Consider the following 17,089-nt stretch of genomic DNA (forward strand, 5'->3'; position numbering starts at 1 on the left):
TAAGGACTGAAAGTGTGTGGTGCGTGAGGGAATCAGGATATATGTGTTGTCCAGTTTAGTGGTTTTATTTAGAAGTCATGAAAACTGGATGCGTGAGTTGGTTATGAGTTAAAAGTGAGAACTCCTCTATGGGGCGCCTGGGTAGGTCAGTTGTTTAAGCTTCGGACTTCAGCTCAAGTCATGATCTCAAGGTTCCTGAGTTTGAGCCCCTCATCAGGCTCTGTGCTGACAGCTCAGAGCCTGCAGCCTGCTTCCGATTCTGTGTCTCCCTGTCTCTGCCCCTTGCTCACTCACATTCTATCTCTCTCTCTTTCCAAAATAAATAAACATTAATTTTGTTTTAAAAAAAAGTAAGTGAGGGGCGCCTGGGTGGCGCAGTCGGTTAAGCGTCCGACTTCAGCCAGGTCACGATGTCGCGGTCCGTGAGTTCGAGCCCCGCGTCAGGCTCTGGGCGGATGGCTCAGAGCCTGGAGCCTGTTTCCGATTCTGTGTCTCCCTCCCTCTCTGCCCCTCCCCCGTTCATGCTCTGTCTCTCTCTGTCCCAAAAATAAATAAACGTTGAAAAAAAAAAAAAGTAAGTGAGATCTCCTCTTTGAAGAAATTTTTCTTTGAAGTGGTGTGTAGTTTGGAATAGTTTTGTGTAATATTAACTTCCCCTTTTCATAAATTCTTAATCCCATAGTGGTGCTAGGAAAGAGGAAAGGTAAATGATGAATGGTTACTTCTTTATTTGGGAGCTTAACTTTGCTTCCTCCTCTGCCATGGATTGTATGAATATCTTAACTGTTCCTTGGCTAAATTTCAGAAGGTCCTGAAATCAATTTAAATGTAATAGAACTTTATCTGTAACCATGCCAGGTGAAATGTTTAGGCTGTTTGTTTTCCTGACAAGTAACCCAGACTTTTGTCAGAGATTATTAGTGGGTTTGTATTTAAATTATATTTTTATTCCTTTCAAAGAAAAAAAATGTTTTCTAGGTAGCAACAAGAACACAAGACAACATTTCACATGTCCTCTTGTTTCATTATGTCCTACAAGCTACACAGGAAACAAAACATATAATCATTGCTAGAATAGCCACAAGAGCAGTGTTCTAAATTACCATTATTTTGAGTCCCAGCCAAAATGCATCATGAAATAGCGCAGAGGAGTAGAAGGCTGAGAAAGAGTTGAATTTCAGCTCTCCCTCTAGTCCTGGGTAATCTTGAACATTAACTTCTGTTTTTATTTTCTTTTTAGAATAAGATGTAAAACCTGCAGAATTTGAAGTTCTCTTCTAAGCACTAATATTCTATAATTCATTGACCTTGTTCACCAAAGCTATATGAGCAATATATCCAACTTATTTCCTTCTAAATAATATCAAAGAATGAACACTAACAACATTTGTTAATTACTTATAGAATCATGATTTAACTCCCTGCCTCTTCTCTAAATAAATTTAGTTAATATTTTTAAGTTCTAGAACAAAACTAATCTCTTTATGCTTTCTTTATAAAATGTAAGACTGTGCCTTGTTTATTTTTGTTTGCTTTTGAAGAACATAAAACTTAGGTATTTAATTATAAAATTCCATAGAAATGATGTTGACCAAAAATTCTTAATATTTTGATCTGTTGATGTAGATTTATTTTAATTTAAAGAAACAGTGATATATATTTTTTCATCAAAAATTTTTTTGCATTTGGGGAGAACTTGCATGCACAGCAATATGATATGGGTTTATTACAATTTCCTTTGTATCACTTTAAGGGGGAAAAAGGAAAAGAAACAATAGGTGAAAATCTTTAATATATTTGTAGATACTGAACTAGATGCTTTCTATATATCAACTCATTGAATTCTCATAAGGCAGGTATCATCTCCATTTTACATATGAAACAGTAAGTAATTTGCCTAAAGTCATTCATCTAGCATGAAAATTAAAATTTGAATCTATTTTTGTCTGATACCAAAGTGCTTCTTGTTTCTCATTTGTGATTTTCCTTTGTCATGCTACATCTCCTTTCGAATGTTGACTAATTCTCAGAAACTTTGAGGAAGTTATTCTTAGAAATGCTGCATAAATAAACATTTATTTTCATTTTGGTATTGCTCTTCAAGTGCTGAACAAGAGTGCAACTTTTCTCTTTTTTTTGCCTGGATACTTAAAAATCACTATATAGAATTTTTATTTGTATAAAGTGTAGTTCACATTCTACTTTGAAGTCCTCAGTGAGATATCTTTTAAATCGTTGAAAACCTTTTGAATGTTTAAGAATTAAAAGTTACAGAAAAAATGTTTGCAATTCACAAAAACTTCAATTTCAGTGGAGCTTTCATTCAAATAAAATTCATTTTTAAAAACCAGCTCCTTACATTTCTTCTTAAAAATTTTTCTTTAATGTTTATTTATTTTTGAGAGAGAGAGAGCGAGAGAGAGAGAGCACAAGTATGAGAGGGGCAGAGAGAGACACACACACACACAGAATCCCAAGCAGGCTCCGGGCTCTGAGCTGTCAGCACAGAGCCCAAAGCGGGACTCGAGCTCAGAACCATGAGATCATGACCTGGGCCGAAGTCTGACACTTAACCTACTGAGCCACCCACGCACCCCTACGTTTGTTAAATCATATAAAATCAAATGGTGACAAAATTGCTTTTTTTCTCCCATTTTAAATATTAACTTGAATGAAGCAGCAGCCTTTTCCAGAGGAAAAGCTTCAGACATGAATCACATTTGGTAGCTTTACTGTTTATTTTCAATGCATGGTTTACTTGTCTATTTTTAACCTGAATCCCGCTGTTCTTCACACCTCATCTTTCCTACAGTTTTATATGGCTTTGCCAAGTCAATCTATACTTGCGGGTTTATGGATTACTGTATTTATCACGATGTACAGTAACATCATTAACAGTATTCTAAGTATTATTTATAGAAAAAGTTTATTTTGCTATTTATACTGAAAGTTTATTATTTTCTCTCATTTTTAGTATTAATATATAATTCTAATGTTTCTAAAATACCTTTCAAGACCATTCTGTTTTGAAGTGATCAATGAGATATCTTTTTATATCATTGAAAACCTTTTAAATGTTTAAAGCATAAGAGTAGGGTGATAAGGAAAAAATATTTTCTTTGAAATCTTTAGCCTTATCTAAAAAAATGGTTGAACTGATTTCTTTCATGATGGGAAACTATAGGACAAAAATGAATTCTATACCAGGAAAAAATTATAAAAACCAAACTACCACAAACAGTACCACATACTGTGGCCTATTCTTTGGTCTTCTTTCCTCTCCTGTGCTCACTGCTCTCACTTGGTACTTGTTCCAGAGAGAAGCACTAATGTTAGCACTGCTGCTGTTCATGGACTGCCCCTCAGGCTCAGCAGTGCCAGCCTGAGAAATAGTAAGGCATTCCAGATGTCCTTTTTAACTTCTTAGCTTTTTAACTTTCCTTATTGGCTTCTAATTTGCTTAGCATTTCTGAACCATTAATAACTTTTCCATAAATGTAATACTTTTGTTTGAAAAGAACATATAAAGAATACTGTCTTAGAGGGTCATCAACATTTGCATTTGCAATAGATATAAGCATTGTATTATCTATATGATGATTTAAGAGGAACAGTTGCTTAACTTTTAAGTTCTAAATAGGATAGTTCCTGTAGTGGCCATTTATTAATGAGCCAAGAATTTCTTTTTAACTTTCTGGCCTCAAGAAGCTTTCCTGCCATGAATTTAATTTCCTTTACTTGGAGTCACTATGTTCTTTTTTTAAGTAGGCTGAGCTCTAGCTTGGATTTTTTTTTCCAGACTGAAGAATAAATTTCTCTCTTTTTTTTTTATGTTTTGTTTATGAACTCATCATGCTCATTTACTCTACAAAGATCTGTTTCTGTATCTCAGATGATCTTTAAGTCATGATGGAGTAATCATCTTTGGTAACTCACAAAGATTGGAACTCTGTCTGTCATTCTTCATTTATTTATGTATGTGTATAGCCAAAAATCATCGTACCAAACATTAATATCTTCACAATAAGAATAGTTCTTTAGTATGGTTGTACATGATTTGCCTTTGAAATAAAAACTTTAGGGGAATTCACTAAAATAGAAAATCAGTGTTTTCTTTGGTTTGTGTCTACTTTTCCCCCAGATTTTTTTACATTTAATTTTGAGCAAGAAGCTTGTGTTACATGAAATGTGAATGGTCAAGAAAGTGGAAAACGCCTTAGAATTCAGTTTGCTACAGGCATTCTGTCATCAAATAGATTCTTCGTTTTATATATTTTGAAGATCAAATTTATGGGAAAAACCATGCTGTATTTCATCTTATCACTTTTGAATGAAGTTTTGAAATTTTATTAACAGACTTTGACCTTTTCGAACCTAGGAACCCAAACTCTTTGTACTCATGCCAGAGCATTTTGAATTCTTAATTAAAATGCCAATTTGTATGCTTCAGTGCAGTAAAAATGGCCTTTAGTTATTTTTTAATGATTTTGTCTTAGAAGTGTTATATTTTACATATTTTTTTAAAAATGGTTTTAATGAGGCCTAATTTACGTTCTGTAAAATTCACCTGTTTTAGGTGTACAATTTAATGAGTTGTAGTAAATTTAGATACACCTATGCAGTAAATATCTCTACAATCCATTTTATAAAACTATCATGAGAATAGATTTTTTAAAGTTGGTTCCTCACAAAGAGGTTAATTTTTTTTAACTGAGAACATAGATTAATCAATTACATACATTTTTTTTCCAATTGAATTCTTAATGTCTCTTTCTGTTTTAGTAAATTATGATGAAAAATATACTGAGTTTTGGAATATAGATTAGTGGAAGACAGCCCATAATAGGCTGTGCTATATAGAATCATTTAGAAAACAATATGTTAAAACCACTGACAAAAGAAAGACTCATTTAACAAATAGTATTGAGACACTAGGTAAAGTCTTTGGAAAATAATAATAAAACACTACCTTTTGTTTACTAAATCATTTTAAGTATATAATTTATTTAAGTGGAAAACAATTCCATAAGAAAATTATAGAAAATATAGACAAAAAATAATTGCTAGATGTACAAAGACTTAAGTGTTTTAAATATGGAATGAAATACAAATGAACATACTAATTAACTTCTACATAAAACTGAAAAATGTGTCAAAGTATAAGACAGATGACAAACTGGAAAAAATAAATACTTGCAACAAACATATGAGAGAAGCAGAGTATTGATGTGTACTATGTGAATATTACATGCATATTTTTAATATCAAAATGTAAGAGATGAGCATATAGACATTTGAAAAAAGAGGAAACAAATTACTAAGATGTATGTACCAAACAATAGAGTTTCAGAGTACATGAAGTAAAAATTGATAGAACAAGAAGAAAAAGGCAAATCCACAGGTATAATCAGATACTTCCTATCCACTCTCTCAAAATTAATAAAACTACCAGACATAAAGTCAGTAAGAATTAGAAGAACTGAATAACACCACCAAACATTATATAATTGACATCTTTAGAGTATTTAATCCAACAAGAGCAGAATACAAATTATTTTTACGTGCCCATTGGCGTATTCTCCAAGATAGACAATATCTGCCTCATAAAGCATACTTCAACACAATTTAAGAGAATTAAAATCCAGTTAGAGTGTATTCTATAACTATAATGGAATCAAACTAGAAATCAAACTACACACTTCTAAGTAATCCATGGATAAAAGAGGAAGTCTCAAGGGAAGTAAAAAAAAATATGTTAAACAATGAGAAGAGAACAAATCATAATTTTTGTGGCACACAGATAAAGCAGTGATGAAAGAGATGTGCATAGGACTGAATGCTTATATCAGAAAAGAGATCTCATCAATCAGCTAAGTTTCCATCTTAAGAGAATAGGAAAGTAATTGCTAATCATTGTGTGTAAATTTTCAGTTAAGCAAGATGAAAAAGTCCTAGAGGTCTTCTATAAAATATTACACCTGTAGTTAACCCGTAGTTTTTATTGTACTTGTAGTTAACAATATTTTCTTGTACATTTAAGGTTTTGTAAAGAGGGTAATCTTGTGTTAAGTATTCTTACAATAAAATAAAAGAAAATGGAAAAATAAGAAAAAAAATAAGCCTAAAGCAAGCAGAAGAGGGTAATAATGACAAAAGATCAAAAATCATTGAAACTGAAAACAGAAACACAATGGAGAAGTCAGTCAAAATAAAAGGATCATAAAGGAATACTACAAATAATTCTTTATACATAAATTTGACAGCTTAGATTAAATCGACCAATTACAATTCCTTGAAAAACACCAACTATCAAAACTTACCTAAGATCAGATAGATACTCTGAATAATCCTGTAAGTATTAAAGACATTGAATTAGACTTAGAAACCTTGTGTAATGGGGTATAAAAGGTCCAGGCCCAGATGATTTCCATGGTGAACTCTATATATTTAAAGAGGAAATAACACCAATTCTACACAGTCTGTTCCAGAAAAAGGATAAGTAGGTAATCTTCCATCTCAATTTATGAGATGATCATGATCCTGATCTCAATACTCGATGAAGACCATAAAAAAAAGAAAACTACAGACCAACATTTCTCATGAATTTACATGTTAACTTGTTAACCTACAAGTTAAAATCCTCCACAAAATATTGGTAAACCAAATCCAACCATATATAAATAAAATTATATACTGTGACAAAGTGGAATTTATTCCAGGTATACAAGGCTCCTTTAACACTTAAAAATAAATCACTATGGGGATGCTTGGTTGGCTCAGGTAAGCATCTGACTCTTGATTTTGGCTCAGGTCATGATCCAAGGGTCGTGGGGTAGAGTCCTGCATTAGAGCCTGCTTAAGATTCTCTCTCTTCTACCTCCCTTGCTCTTTCTCTCTCTAAAAATAAATAAGTACATAAATGGATTTAAAATTATATCAGTGTAGTCCACCTCATAAGTGGGTTAAAAAATGAAAATCATATGATCGTAACCGTTAATGTATAAAGAGCATTTGGTAATGGTAATTGGTAATTTGGTAATTGGTAATGAATGCGTATCCTGTACCCATTCTTTAGAAAACTACTCAGAAGTGTAGCAACAGATTGGTAGTATCTGAACGTGATATAAAGCATATATAAAAAGGAACAGCTAAACTTCTACTTCCCTTAAGAAAATAAATGGTTTTCTCCTAAGACTGGGAATACGGTAATGCTATGTGCTCTCACCTCTCCTATTTAATAATCTGTTGGAAGTCACATTCAGTGAAGTAGGCAAGAAAAGAAATAAAAGGACTAGAGATTGGAATGAAAAAACAAAACTTCCCCTATTTGCAGATCATATATATCCCTGTGTAGAAAATTCCAAGCTATCTACAAAACATGTTAGAACTAGTAAGTAAATAGCAAGGTTGTAGGATACAAAGTCCGCACACAAAAGTTAATTGTATTCCTACATACTAACAATGAATAACTGGAAACCAAAATTAAAAATGTACAATTTACAGTTGCTCCAAAAGTAGTGAGTTGCCTACATATAAATTTAGCAAAATATCTATGGGATCAGTATGTGAAAACTATAAAACACTGATGTGGAAAATCAAATGACATAAATGAGACACATACTGTATACTGTATTCATAGGTTGGAAGTCTCAGTAAAAATGTCAATTCTCAAGTCTCCCTACATATATAAGGAAATTCATATAGAAATTCCCACAGGGTTTTTTTAATAGCCACAGGCTATATGATTCTAAATTTATATTAAAGAGCAAAGAAACAAGAATAGATCATCAATTTTGAAAAATAAATTACTCAATTTTAAGTATTATATAACCATTGTAATCAAAATTGGTATTGGTGACAGGATCAACACCTAGATTTTTGATTGTGGAGAATGGATAGCCTTTCAGCAAATGGTTTTGGAACACTTGGATAGGCATCAGGGCAAAAAGTGAAACTCGAGCCAGACCTCACACATTATATAAAAGTTGACACTAAAATAAATTACAGAGCTAAAGGTGAAACATATAACTATACAAATTTCGTTACAAAATATGACTTTGGGTCACGTGAAGATTTTCTCAGATATAGCCCTAAAGGTCTAATCCAGAAAAATTATCAAGTTTGACCTCAAATTAAAAACCTGGTATGCTAAAGTTCCTGTTAAGGGGTTGGAAAGGTAAGCTATGGCTCATTCTAGGGACTGAGAAGAAATATTACAGGTCGCCTATTCAACAAAGAATTTGTATACAAAATGTGTTAGGAACTCTAAATTCAATAGTAAGAATACCAAAAATCCAAATAGAAAATTGGCAAAGGGCTTAAGGAGACATTTCACTAAAGAGTGACATATATGTGTGTGTGTGTGTGTGTGTGTGTGTGTGTGTGACACACACACACACACACACATATATATGCACAAATATGCACATGAAGATGTTCAGCATCACCGATCAGGAAACCATTCAGGAAATACAGATAACTCTTAGATATAAATATATATAAATATAAATTAGATATAAATATAATATAAATAGATTTCTAAGTAAATATAGAAAAATACACCCTGGGGGATTAAAGACCTGAATGTAAGACCTGAAACCATAAAAATCCTAGAAAAGAGCACGGGCAGTAATTTCTGTGACATTGGCCATAGCAAGTTCTTTCTAGCTATGCCCCCTGAGGTAAGGGGAAAAAAAGCAAAAATGAACTATTGGGACTACATCAAAATAAAAAGCTTCTACACAGTGAAGGAAACAACAAAACTAAAAGGCAACCTACTGAATGGGAGAAGATATTTGCCAATGACATACCCAACAAAAGGTTAGTATCCAAAATATATAAAGAACTTATAAAACTCAACACCAAAAAAACAACCAATTAAAAAAAATGAGAAGACACGAACAGACATTTTCCCAAAGATGTCCAGATGGCCAATGATCACATGAAAAGTTGATCATCATCACTTACCATCAAGGAAATGCAAATCAAAATTACAGTGAGATATCACCTTACATCTGTCAGAATGGCTAAGATCAACAACAGAAGAAACAAAAGGTGTTGGTGAGGATGTGGGGAAAAAAGGAACACTCCCACACCCTTGGTGGGAATGCAAACTGGTGCAGCCACAGTGGAAAACAGTATAGAGGTTTCTCAAAAAATTAAAAATACTATTACCATAGGATCCAGTAATTCCACTACTGAGTATTTTCACAAAGAATATGAAAACACTAATTCAGAAAGATAAAGGCACCCCTATGTTTATTGCAGCATTATTTACAATAGCTAAAACATGGAAGCAACCCAAGTGTTCATGGATTTATCCATTCGTGGATAAATTTATCCATTTATCTAATGGATAAAGAAGTGGTATATATACACAATGGGATATTATTCAGCCATAAAAAAGAATGAAATTTTGTCATTTGCAACAACATGAATAAACCTGGAGGATATAATGCTAAGTGAAATAAGTCAATCAGAGAAAGACAAATACCGTATGATTTCACTTGTATGAAATTTAAGAGTCAAAAAGAAATGAGCAAAGGGGAAAAAAAGACAAAGCAAGAAACGGACTCTTTTTTAATATTTTTTAATGTTTATTTTTGAGAGAGAGAGAAGGAGAGAGAAAGAGAGGGAGAGACAGGATGAGCAGGGGACGGGGAGGGGCAGAGAGAGAGACACACACACACACAGAATCTGAAGCGGGCTCCAGGCTCTGAGCTGTCAGCACAAAGCCTGATGCAGGGCTCGAATTTACTGCAAGATCATCACCTGAGCCAAAGTCGGTCGCTTAACTGACTGAGCCACCCAGGTACCCCCAGCAGACTCTTAACTATAGAGAACAAACTGATGGTTGGTTACCAAAGGGGAGGTGGGTGATTAAGGAGTGCACTTGTCATGATGAGTGGGTGATTAAAATAAAACCAGAAAAAAATGTCTTGGGAAAATAATTACATAGCTAATAGAACGGCCAATATGAAAAATACATGAGTGAAATATAAGCTTAAAAATAGCAAATAAAGGACTTCTCTCTTATATGAACCCATGTGAGAGTGGGAGGTGCTTGAGTTGTAGTTTCCTAGAAGAAACAAATTGTTTGTAATCAGGAAGTGGTTCCATATAAGCCTTCCCAGTAAATTGCCTGAAGAGATATCAAAGAGTAGGCCTAAAGCACTAAGGATTCAATAATTTTACTAAATTTTCACCTCCATACCTTCTTTTATATTACTGACTTATTTTCTTTTCATTAAACTGGGTCTCCTAAATCCTGTAAGCTTTGGCCTTACAAAACCTCATTGTCATTCACAGATGAGAGAGGTTAAGAAGTAATGAAAGTCATTGTGAATTCATTTGGTGACAAAACTCTTGCTTGCTTGCTGCTATTTGTTCATAACATCCTTGTAAATATAAACCTTATATCAGAATATATTTATTATATATGTACCAAGTTGTTTTAAAAAGGCTATGAAGTGACATAAATGATTGGTTTAGTACAAGATAAAACCTAGGTAAATCGGTAGAGGCAGTATATTAGTGTTTAACTCTGTTGACTTGTGGGCTCAGACTTCCTTGGTTTGAATAGCAGTTCTACAACTTACTAGTTGTTACCCTTTTTGTCAGCGTTCTCATCTGTAAAATGGGAATAATAATAGTGCCTATTGACATAAGAGTTTTTGTGAAAATAACTTAGTACATGTAAAGCATTCAGAACAGTAACTGGCACATAGGTCTTCAGTGTTGGCTGTCAGTGTCAGCCCTGAATTGTGAGTATTTCAAGAAAGTAATGTATTGAAAATCTTCATTTGAAAATAAACTAAAATGTTGTCTTTGCCTAAAGTACTCCTTTATTTGGTGTTTTATTGTAGACGTAGTGTAGACGCCTTCTACATACCGAAGAACCAATAAATATTAAAAACTAAAAAAAGAAATTTGATAGAAAGCAAACATTATGTTTCTTGAATTTAATTCTGTTCTCAGCCATTTCCTGAATCTTTTTTCTTAAATATGTCCTGAATATTGTTTTTCACTACGTAAACTTCAGAACAACTCATTTCCTATTATTCAAGATCTTAACTTTAGGCATTGCATTTTAGGACTTTTCAAAATCTGTTCCTATTATTCACTATGTTTTTTTTCCTTTTCCCTTTATAGGTCACCATTTGCTGCTGTCACAGACTATTCAGTTACAAGGAATAATGTCATACAGCTCTGCTTGGAATTAACAACAATTGTGCAACAGGTATTAGCTGGCAACATTTCCTTCTCTTAATTTATTATCTATTTCATATTCAAACAATGAATAGTATTCCTTTTTACCAAGAGTTTGTAAGATACTGGTTTGGGAGTTTCTACTTAAAGACATATGGTTCTAAATAAACCAAATATGTGGTTTGGGAAACTATTCATATATCCCAATAAACAAGCATTTTATTTACCAGAAGATGTAAAAATGTAAAAGTATACTGAACTTCTAGAGAAATCATTATAAGATCATAAGTCTGGTAATCTCACATTTTAGTGGGGAGGACTGTACTGCCTTTCACAAAATTAAATTTCCCCATTTAGATAACAGTCTAAGACTTTTGCTCTAAGACACTGTTCTTTATTAGTACAATTATTAGTTTCATTTATATATTGCACATATGAAAAAAATACTCATAATAGCTTTTAACAGTGATCCCTTTATGTGACCTGATTTTATTTTTACTTTGAATATTATCCAAACCAGGGATCCCCAAATCAAATGCCTTCAGGAGTACCGCCACTAATATAAATCAAGCCAGTCATGAGATATGGAGAAATCATAGAGTGATGAATTGACTAGTACATATTTTATAAAATTTAATTAAATCTAATAATGAAACACATCTGAGAAGTCTGAAGCCTGCAGCCACCATGCTGTGTAAGCCCTGATGGCAGCCTCTTGCTGACACTGCTTTCTTGGGTGCTGGTTGGTATTTGTTAACCTATCCAGTGTTTCAGAAAGAAAGCAGACAATAAAATAAGATGATACAGGAGATTTGGGGGAAAACTGATGATTTAATTTTTTATTCTACTCCCTGTCTTTTATTACCAGGGATAATTATAGGAAGGAGGGTAACTTTGTGACTTTTAATTGTGGAACACATCAGACATTCATCAATGTTATATCATGGCAATGATAAAGTCAACAACTCTTTGTTACTCAGAGACATGCATGGAGAGAGTGAACATTTTTTATGAGCTTTGAGATACCCTAACAGTCTCACTGCATGTCTTTATATTTGATATCAGTAAATGTAATTTCTGAATTTACAAGGTCTCAACTGGATGATGGGGAGAAGAGTGGCGTTTTAGGACAAGACTCAGCAAACATTTTGTAGAAGATAGATATTAAGTATTTAAGGTTTTGTAGGCTGTGTAGTGTAGGCAATAAGGGCCTTTTGAAACTACTCAACTCTGCTGTTTTAGTGCAAAAGCAGCGTTAGACAATGTGTAAATGAATGGGTGTGGCTATGTGCCTATAAAACTTGTTTTGCAAAAAAAAAAAAAAAAAAAAGCTGCAGATAGAATTTGCCCCTTGGGCCATCTTTTGCTGACAAGTGAACGTTCTAGGGCATTGTTAGTCCAGTGTGGTCTGCGGACCAGCAGCATTATGATCCCAGGAGTAAAAAAGCAATAATATAACCTATGGGTTATTATTCTTACCCATGACATTTTTTAAAAATGTATTTTTTAAAACTTGATTTCTTTTAAAGGCATTAAACTTAACCAAAGATTTGAGATATGGACAACAGTGTATTAGTTTCTTTCTTTTACTATGAGAGAGAAATTCTCTCTGATTTAGAGATGCATATTACACAGTATTTTTATAGTACTCTTCATACCTTTTAATATAGATAGTGCTCATTAGCAATCTGTATTAAACAATCATAATAATATAAGAATTATTAACTGCTACAATGAGAAGATCTGTGATAACTGTATTATGTGTGTTATTTAAGCTTTTTATTTATACATGAGACCCAAAACAATGAACAGATGGTGAAGTTGAATGTAAGAATTAAAAGTTTATTTTTCAAGTTTTTATACATGAGAAACTCCTATTGTCAATTCTATGAGAATGCCATCCATCTGATATCATCTTGCCAAGTAACTTCATTTCCAAGCATAATTATGACAGAAAGTGGGAATTTTTTAGTTCTTGTGTCTCCTCCAAACATCTGGACCTGGATAGCCTATTTAAAAGTTTACTTTTGAGTAATTGGCTGTCTCTCTGTTGCCTTAAAAACGAAGACTGCAAATCTAAATGGCAATTATGATGTTTTCTTGAAAATCTTGAAGAAGAGTACTCAGGTGTATTCATTTTCCCTTAATTAATGCATAATGTTTTCTCACATCAAAAAGGGATCAACAAAGTGATCTTGAAAAAAATTACCTTTAAGTGTACAGTGAGATCATATATGGAGAGTTTTCTATGTTTAGAACTCACAGGTTCCAAAACATACCTTTGTCATTCTAACCTACAGATGTTACATTGAGAAGAATGGCTGAAATTATTTTCAGTGAATTGAGATTTCCTGTAGAGAAATTGTCCAGTTGTGGAAGTGCGATTTCTGTCAGATATGACTAACTCCCACCTATTCTGCTATTTTTAAGAACATACCATCTAAATAACAAGTGATTCAGCTTTTGTTCCAGAATGTATGAATACCTGCTATTGACAACTACTTCATAACAAACATATGCCATTCTGATATTACCCTCAAAGGCTTATTTGTGCTGTCAACGCAACCTTTAACAGATGTACTATGTGGCTCAACATTCTCCTTAGGAATTTACTTTAAGACACTAATGGGTTTAAGTTTTGCTGTTTATAGCTCAGGAAACATGGTAGAGTATAGAGACATGCTTTCAGAAGTTGAACTTGATGTACATTCTGTCTTGCCCAAATACAGAATTATTGAAAACACTCCAACTAACTGAAATATTCCAAATATACTCAGATGTAGAAGGACCTTCTGTACTTTCCACCCACTGTACACTCTGGTTTAAAGAGGATGCCTTGCCGTTCTTAGGACATTTTGTTCTAACATTACCTGTTTCTATTTTTTAAAGTTCAGTAGCTCTTTTGCCACAGTTCCTTCTACCTCACTCTCATTTTCCTATCACATGTCCTGTTCCACTCATCACCTTTAAGATGCTTCTGAACAAAAACCTCTATACATAGGTAGTTCTGGTTCTTGCCTTGCCCACTCCTTCCCAACTTGTACCTGACCAGATTACTTAATTCATCTACTTTACACCCTTTCTGTTGTATCTTAAGGAAAATGTTAAGATACCAATTTCTCTTCATAAAATACATCTTCCTGACATCCTCATGTAATTTACTTATAAGTATAGAATCGATCACTTTCAGACTAGTCATCCCAAAGCCCAGCTTTAATTTTGTCACTTTTAGCAATTTTCCTCTAGTTTCCAAATTGATTACAAACTCCTTTCTTTGGAATTCAAGGGCATTCCAAGTATGGTCCTACCATAATTTCAGTTTTACCTTCCAGTACTACCATATATCTTAAATTGTAGTCTACTTCATGTGGATGACTTACTGTTAATAAAATAGATTTTGTGTCTCATCTTTTTATGGTGCGTGGTCTCCTCAGAACATGTCCTATATATCTTTCTCTCAGCCTGGTAAAATCATGTTCTATTCTTTAAGGCCTCTAGGAAGTGCCTCATTCATGAAACTTTCACTATATCCCACAGCTCTTTGTACTTTCTTCCTACTTGACCATTTATATTTAATGTAACTATTGATATGATTGGAATCGTAACTGCCACCTTGCTGTTTGTCTTCTATGTTTACCATATGTTCTTTATTCTTTTTCTTTTCTGTATATGTTTTCATTAATTATTTTTTATGATTCCATTTTGTCCTGTTTGATGACTCATTAGCTATAATTCTTTGTTGTATGTTGTGTGTGTGTGTGTGTGTGTATACATGCAATGGAATATTGCTAAGCCATAAAAAAAGAATGAAATCTTGCCATTTGCAACAAATGGATGGACCTACAGGGTATAATGCTAAGTGAAATAAATCAGTCAGAGAAAGACAAATACCGTATGATTTCACTCATATGTGAAATTTAAGAAACAAAATTAACAACAAAAAAAGGGAGACAAACACTCTTAAACAGAGAACAAACTGGTGGTTAGCAGAGGGGAGGTGATTGGCAGGGGGAGGGGAGGATGGGTGAAATAGATAATGGGGATTAGAAGTACACTTAGCATGAAAAGAACTGAGTAACATATAGAATTGGTCAATCACTGTATTGTACACCTGAAAATAATGTAATGCTGTATGTTAATTATACTGGATTTTTTTAAAGTCCTAATATGAACAACGCAATAAAATTTTAAAAACTATGGCATAATACTAAATAGTACTTTACATAGCATTTCACATCTTACCTATGAAAGTTATATTCTGCTTTGAATAATAATTATCTAACTTCCATTAGATTATGAACTTCTTAAAGACAAGAATGGTGTCTTGCTGATTTTCATATATAGTAGGTGCGCATTACATACTTGGTAAAATAAATTGACCTGAGATCCAGTTATCCCCTCTGGTTAGCACATGCTCATTTGTACTCTTCCAAGAAATATTTGGTATTAGATCCTTGAATTGGTACTCATTTTATTTCATCTCCTGTGTAAAAGCTGTCGTTCTTTCTCTGCTAGTTATGTAAAAAACCCCAGAGAGGGGTGCCTGGGTGACTCAGTCACTTAAGTGTCCAACTCTTGCTTTTGGCTCAGGTCATGATCTCACTGTTCTGAGATCCAGCCCTGCAACAGGCTCTGTGCACTGACAGTGCAGAGCCTGCTAGGGATTCTCTCTCTCCCTCTCTCTCTGCCCCTCCCCTGCTTGTGCTATCTCTCTCTCAAAATAAATAAACTTAGGGGCACCTGGAGTGGCTCAGGTGGTTAAAGCGTCCGACTTTAGCTCAGGTTATGATCTTGGAGTTCATGAGTTCAAGCCCACATTGGGTTATGTGCTGATAGCTCAGAGCCTGGAGCCTGCTTTGGATTCTTTGTCTCCCTCTCTCTGTCCCTCCCCTGCTCGCTTGCTCTCTCTCTCTCTCTCTCAAAAATAAAATAAACATTAAAAAAATAAAAATAAACTTAAAAAATATTTTTAAAAAAGAACCCCAGAGATATCTAAAGATACCCATCACTTTACATCTTAGTTTATTTACTGAGTTAAAATAAGAGTATTGATCCTCATAACTACTTTTCCAAGATAGAATGAAAGCGAACAAGACTTCTGAAACACTATGCAAATGTAGAATGCTAACAAAAAATATCTTTTGAGGAAACAGTTACAAGCATGATATATTAGTGTTTGTAAATCATCTCTTAAAATAATCTATTATTGGGGCGCCTGGGTGGCTCGGTCAGTTAAGCGTCTGACTTTGGCTCAGGTCATGATCTCACGGTCCGTGAGTTCGAGCCCCACGTCGGGCTCTGTGCTGACGGCTCAGAGCCTGGAGCCTGTTTCAGATTCTGTGTCTCCCTCTCTCTCTGCCCCTCCCCTGTTCATGCTCTGTCTCTCTCTGTCTCAAAAATAAATAAACGTTAAAAAAAATTTTTAAAAAATAGAATTAATTATAAAAATAAATAAATAATCTATTATTTTTCTACTGTTAGGTGATGTCGTATCTTTGGTACCAAGTTTTTCTGGGCTCTAGTCTGTTACTACCTTTCATAGCAATAGGAATGAGGTTGATAAAATAATGAAATAAAATAGCTAAGTTGATAATGAAACTATAAGTGGTTTTATTTCATTTCGACTCTACTTTTCTGTATTTTCCAAATTTTCTAAAATGAATTCAAGTTGTCAGAAGAAAAAAAATGTTATATAAAGTAATACTGCTTTGTTTGATAAAAGAGCACAACATAGACAAATAGTTACACTTTAAATGACATAGTTTACAGTCAGTGTCCATCTAATGGTCTCATTCAGCCATTGTATACACACTAATCACTGCATTCACTTGGAATTGTATGCAGTATCTGAAGATAGGTATTAAACTTAAGCTACCAGTAA

At 33.7% G+C, this 17,089-nt stretch overlaps 1 protein-coding gene across 1 annotated transcript in view; it reads left to right on the forward strand.

Annotated features, from left to right (window-relative positions):
* CNKSR2 (connector enhancer of kinase suppressor of Ras 2) overlaps window positions 1–17,089 on the forward strand; it is a gene marked incomplete at its 5' end in the record, with an annotated part of 233,171 nt that overhangs the window by 21,026 nt on the left and 195,056 nt on the right. Inside the window, one exon of the mRNA XM_040468808.1 lies at window positions 11,152–11,239. Coding sequence (XP_040324742.1) covers window positions 11,152–11,239 — 88 coding nt within the window. The remainder of the gene's footprint in view (window positions 1–11,151; window positions 11,240–17,089) is intronic.

Source organism: Herpailurus yagouaroundi, unplaced genomic scaffold, assembly GCF_014898765.1.
Source record: "Herpailurus yagouaroundi ecotype Mexico unplaced genomic scaffold, PumYag 67793, whole genome shotgun sequence".
Classification (NCBI taxonomy): domain Eukaryota; kingdom Metazoa; phylum Chordata; class Mammalia; order Carnivora; family Felidae; genus Herpailurus; species Herpailurus yagouaroundi.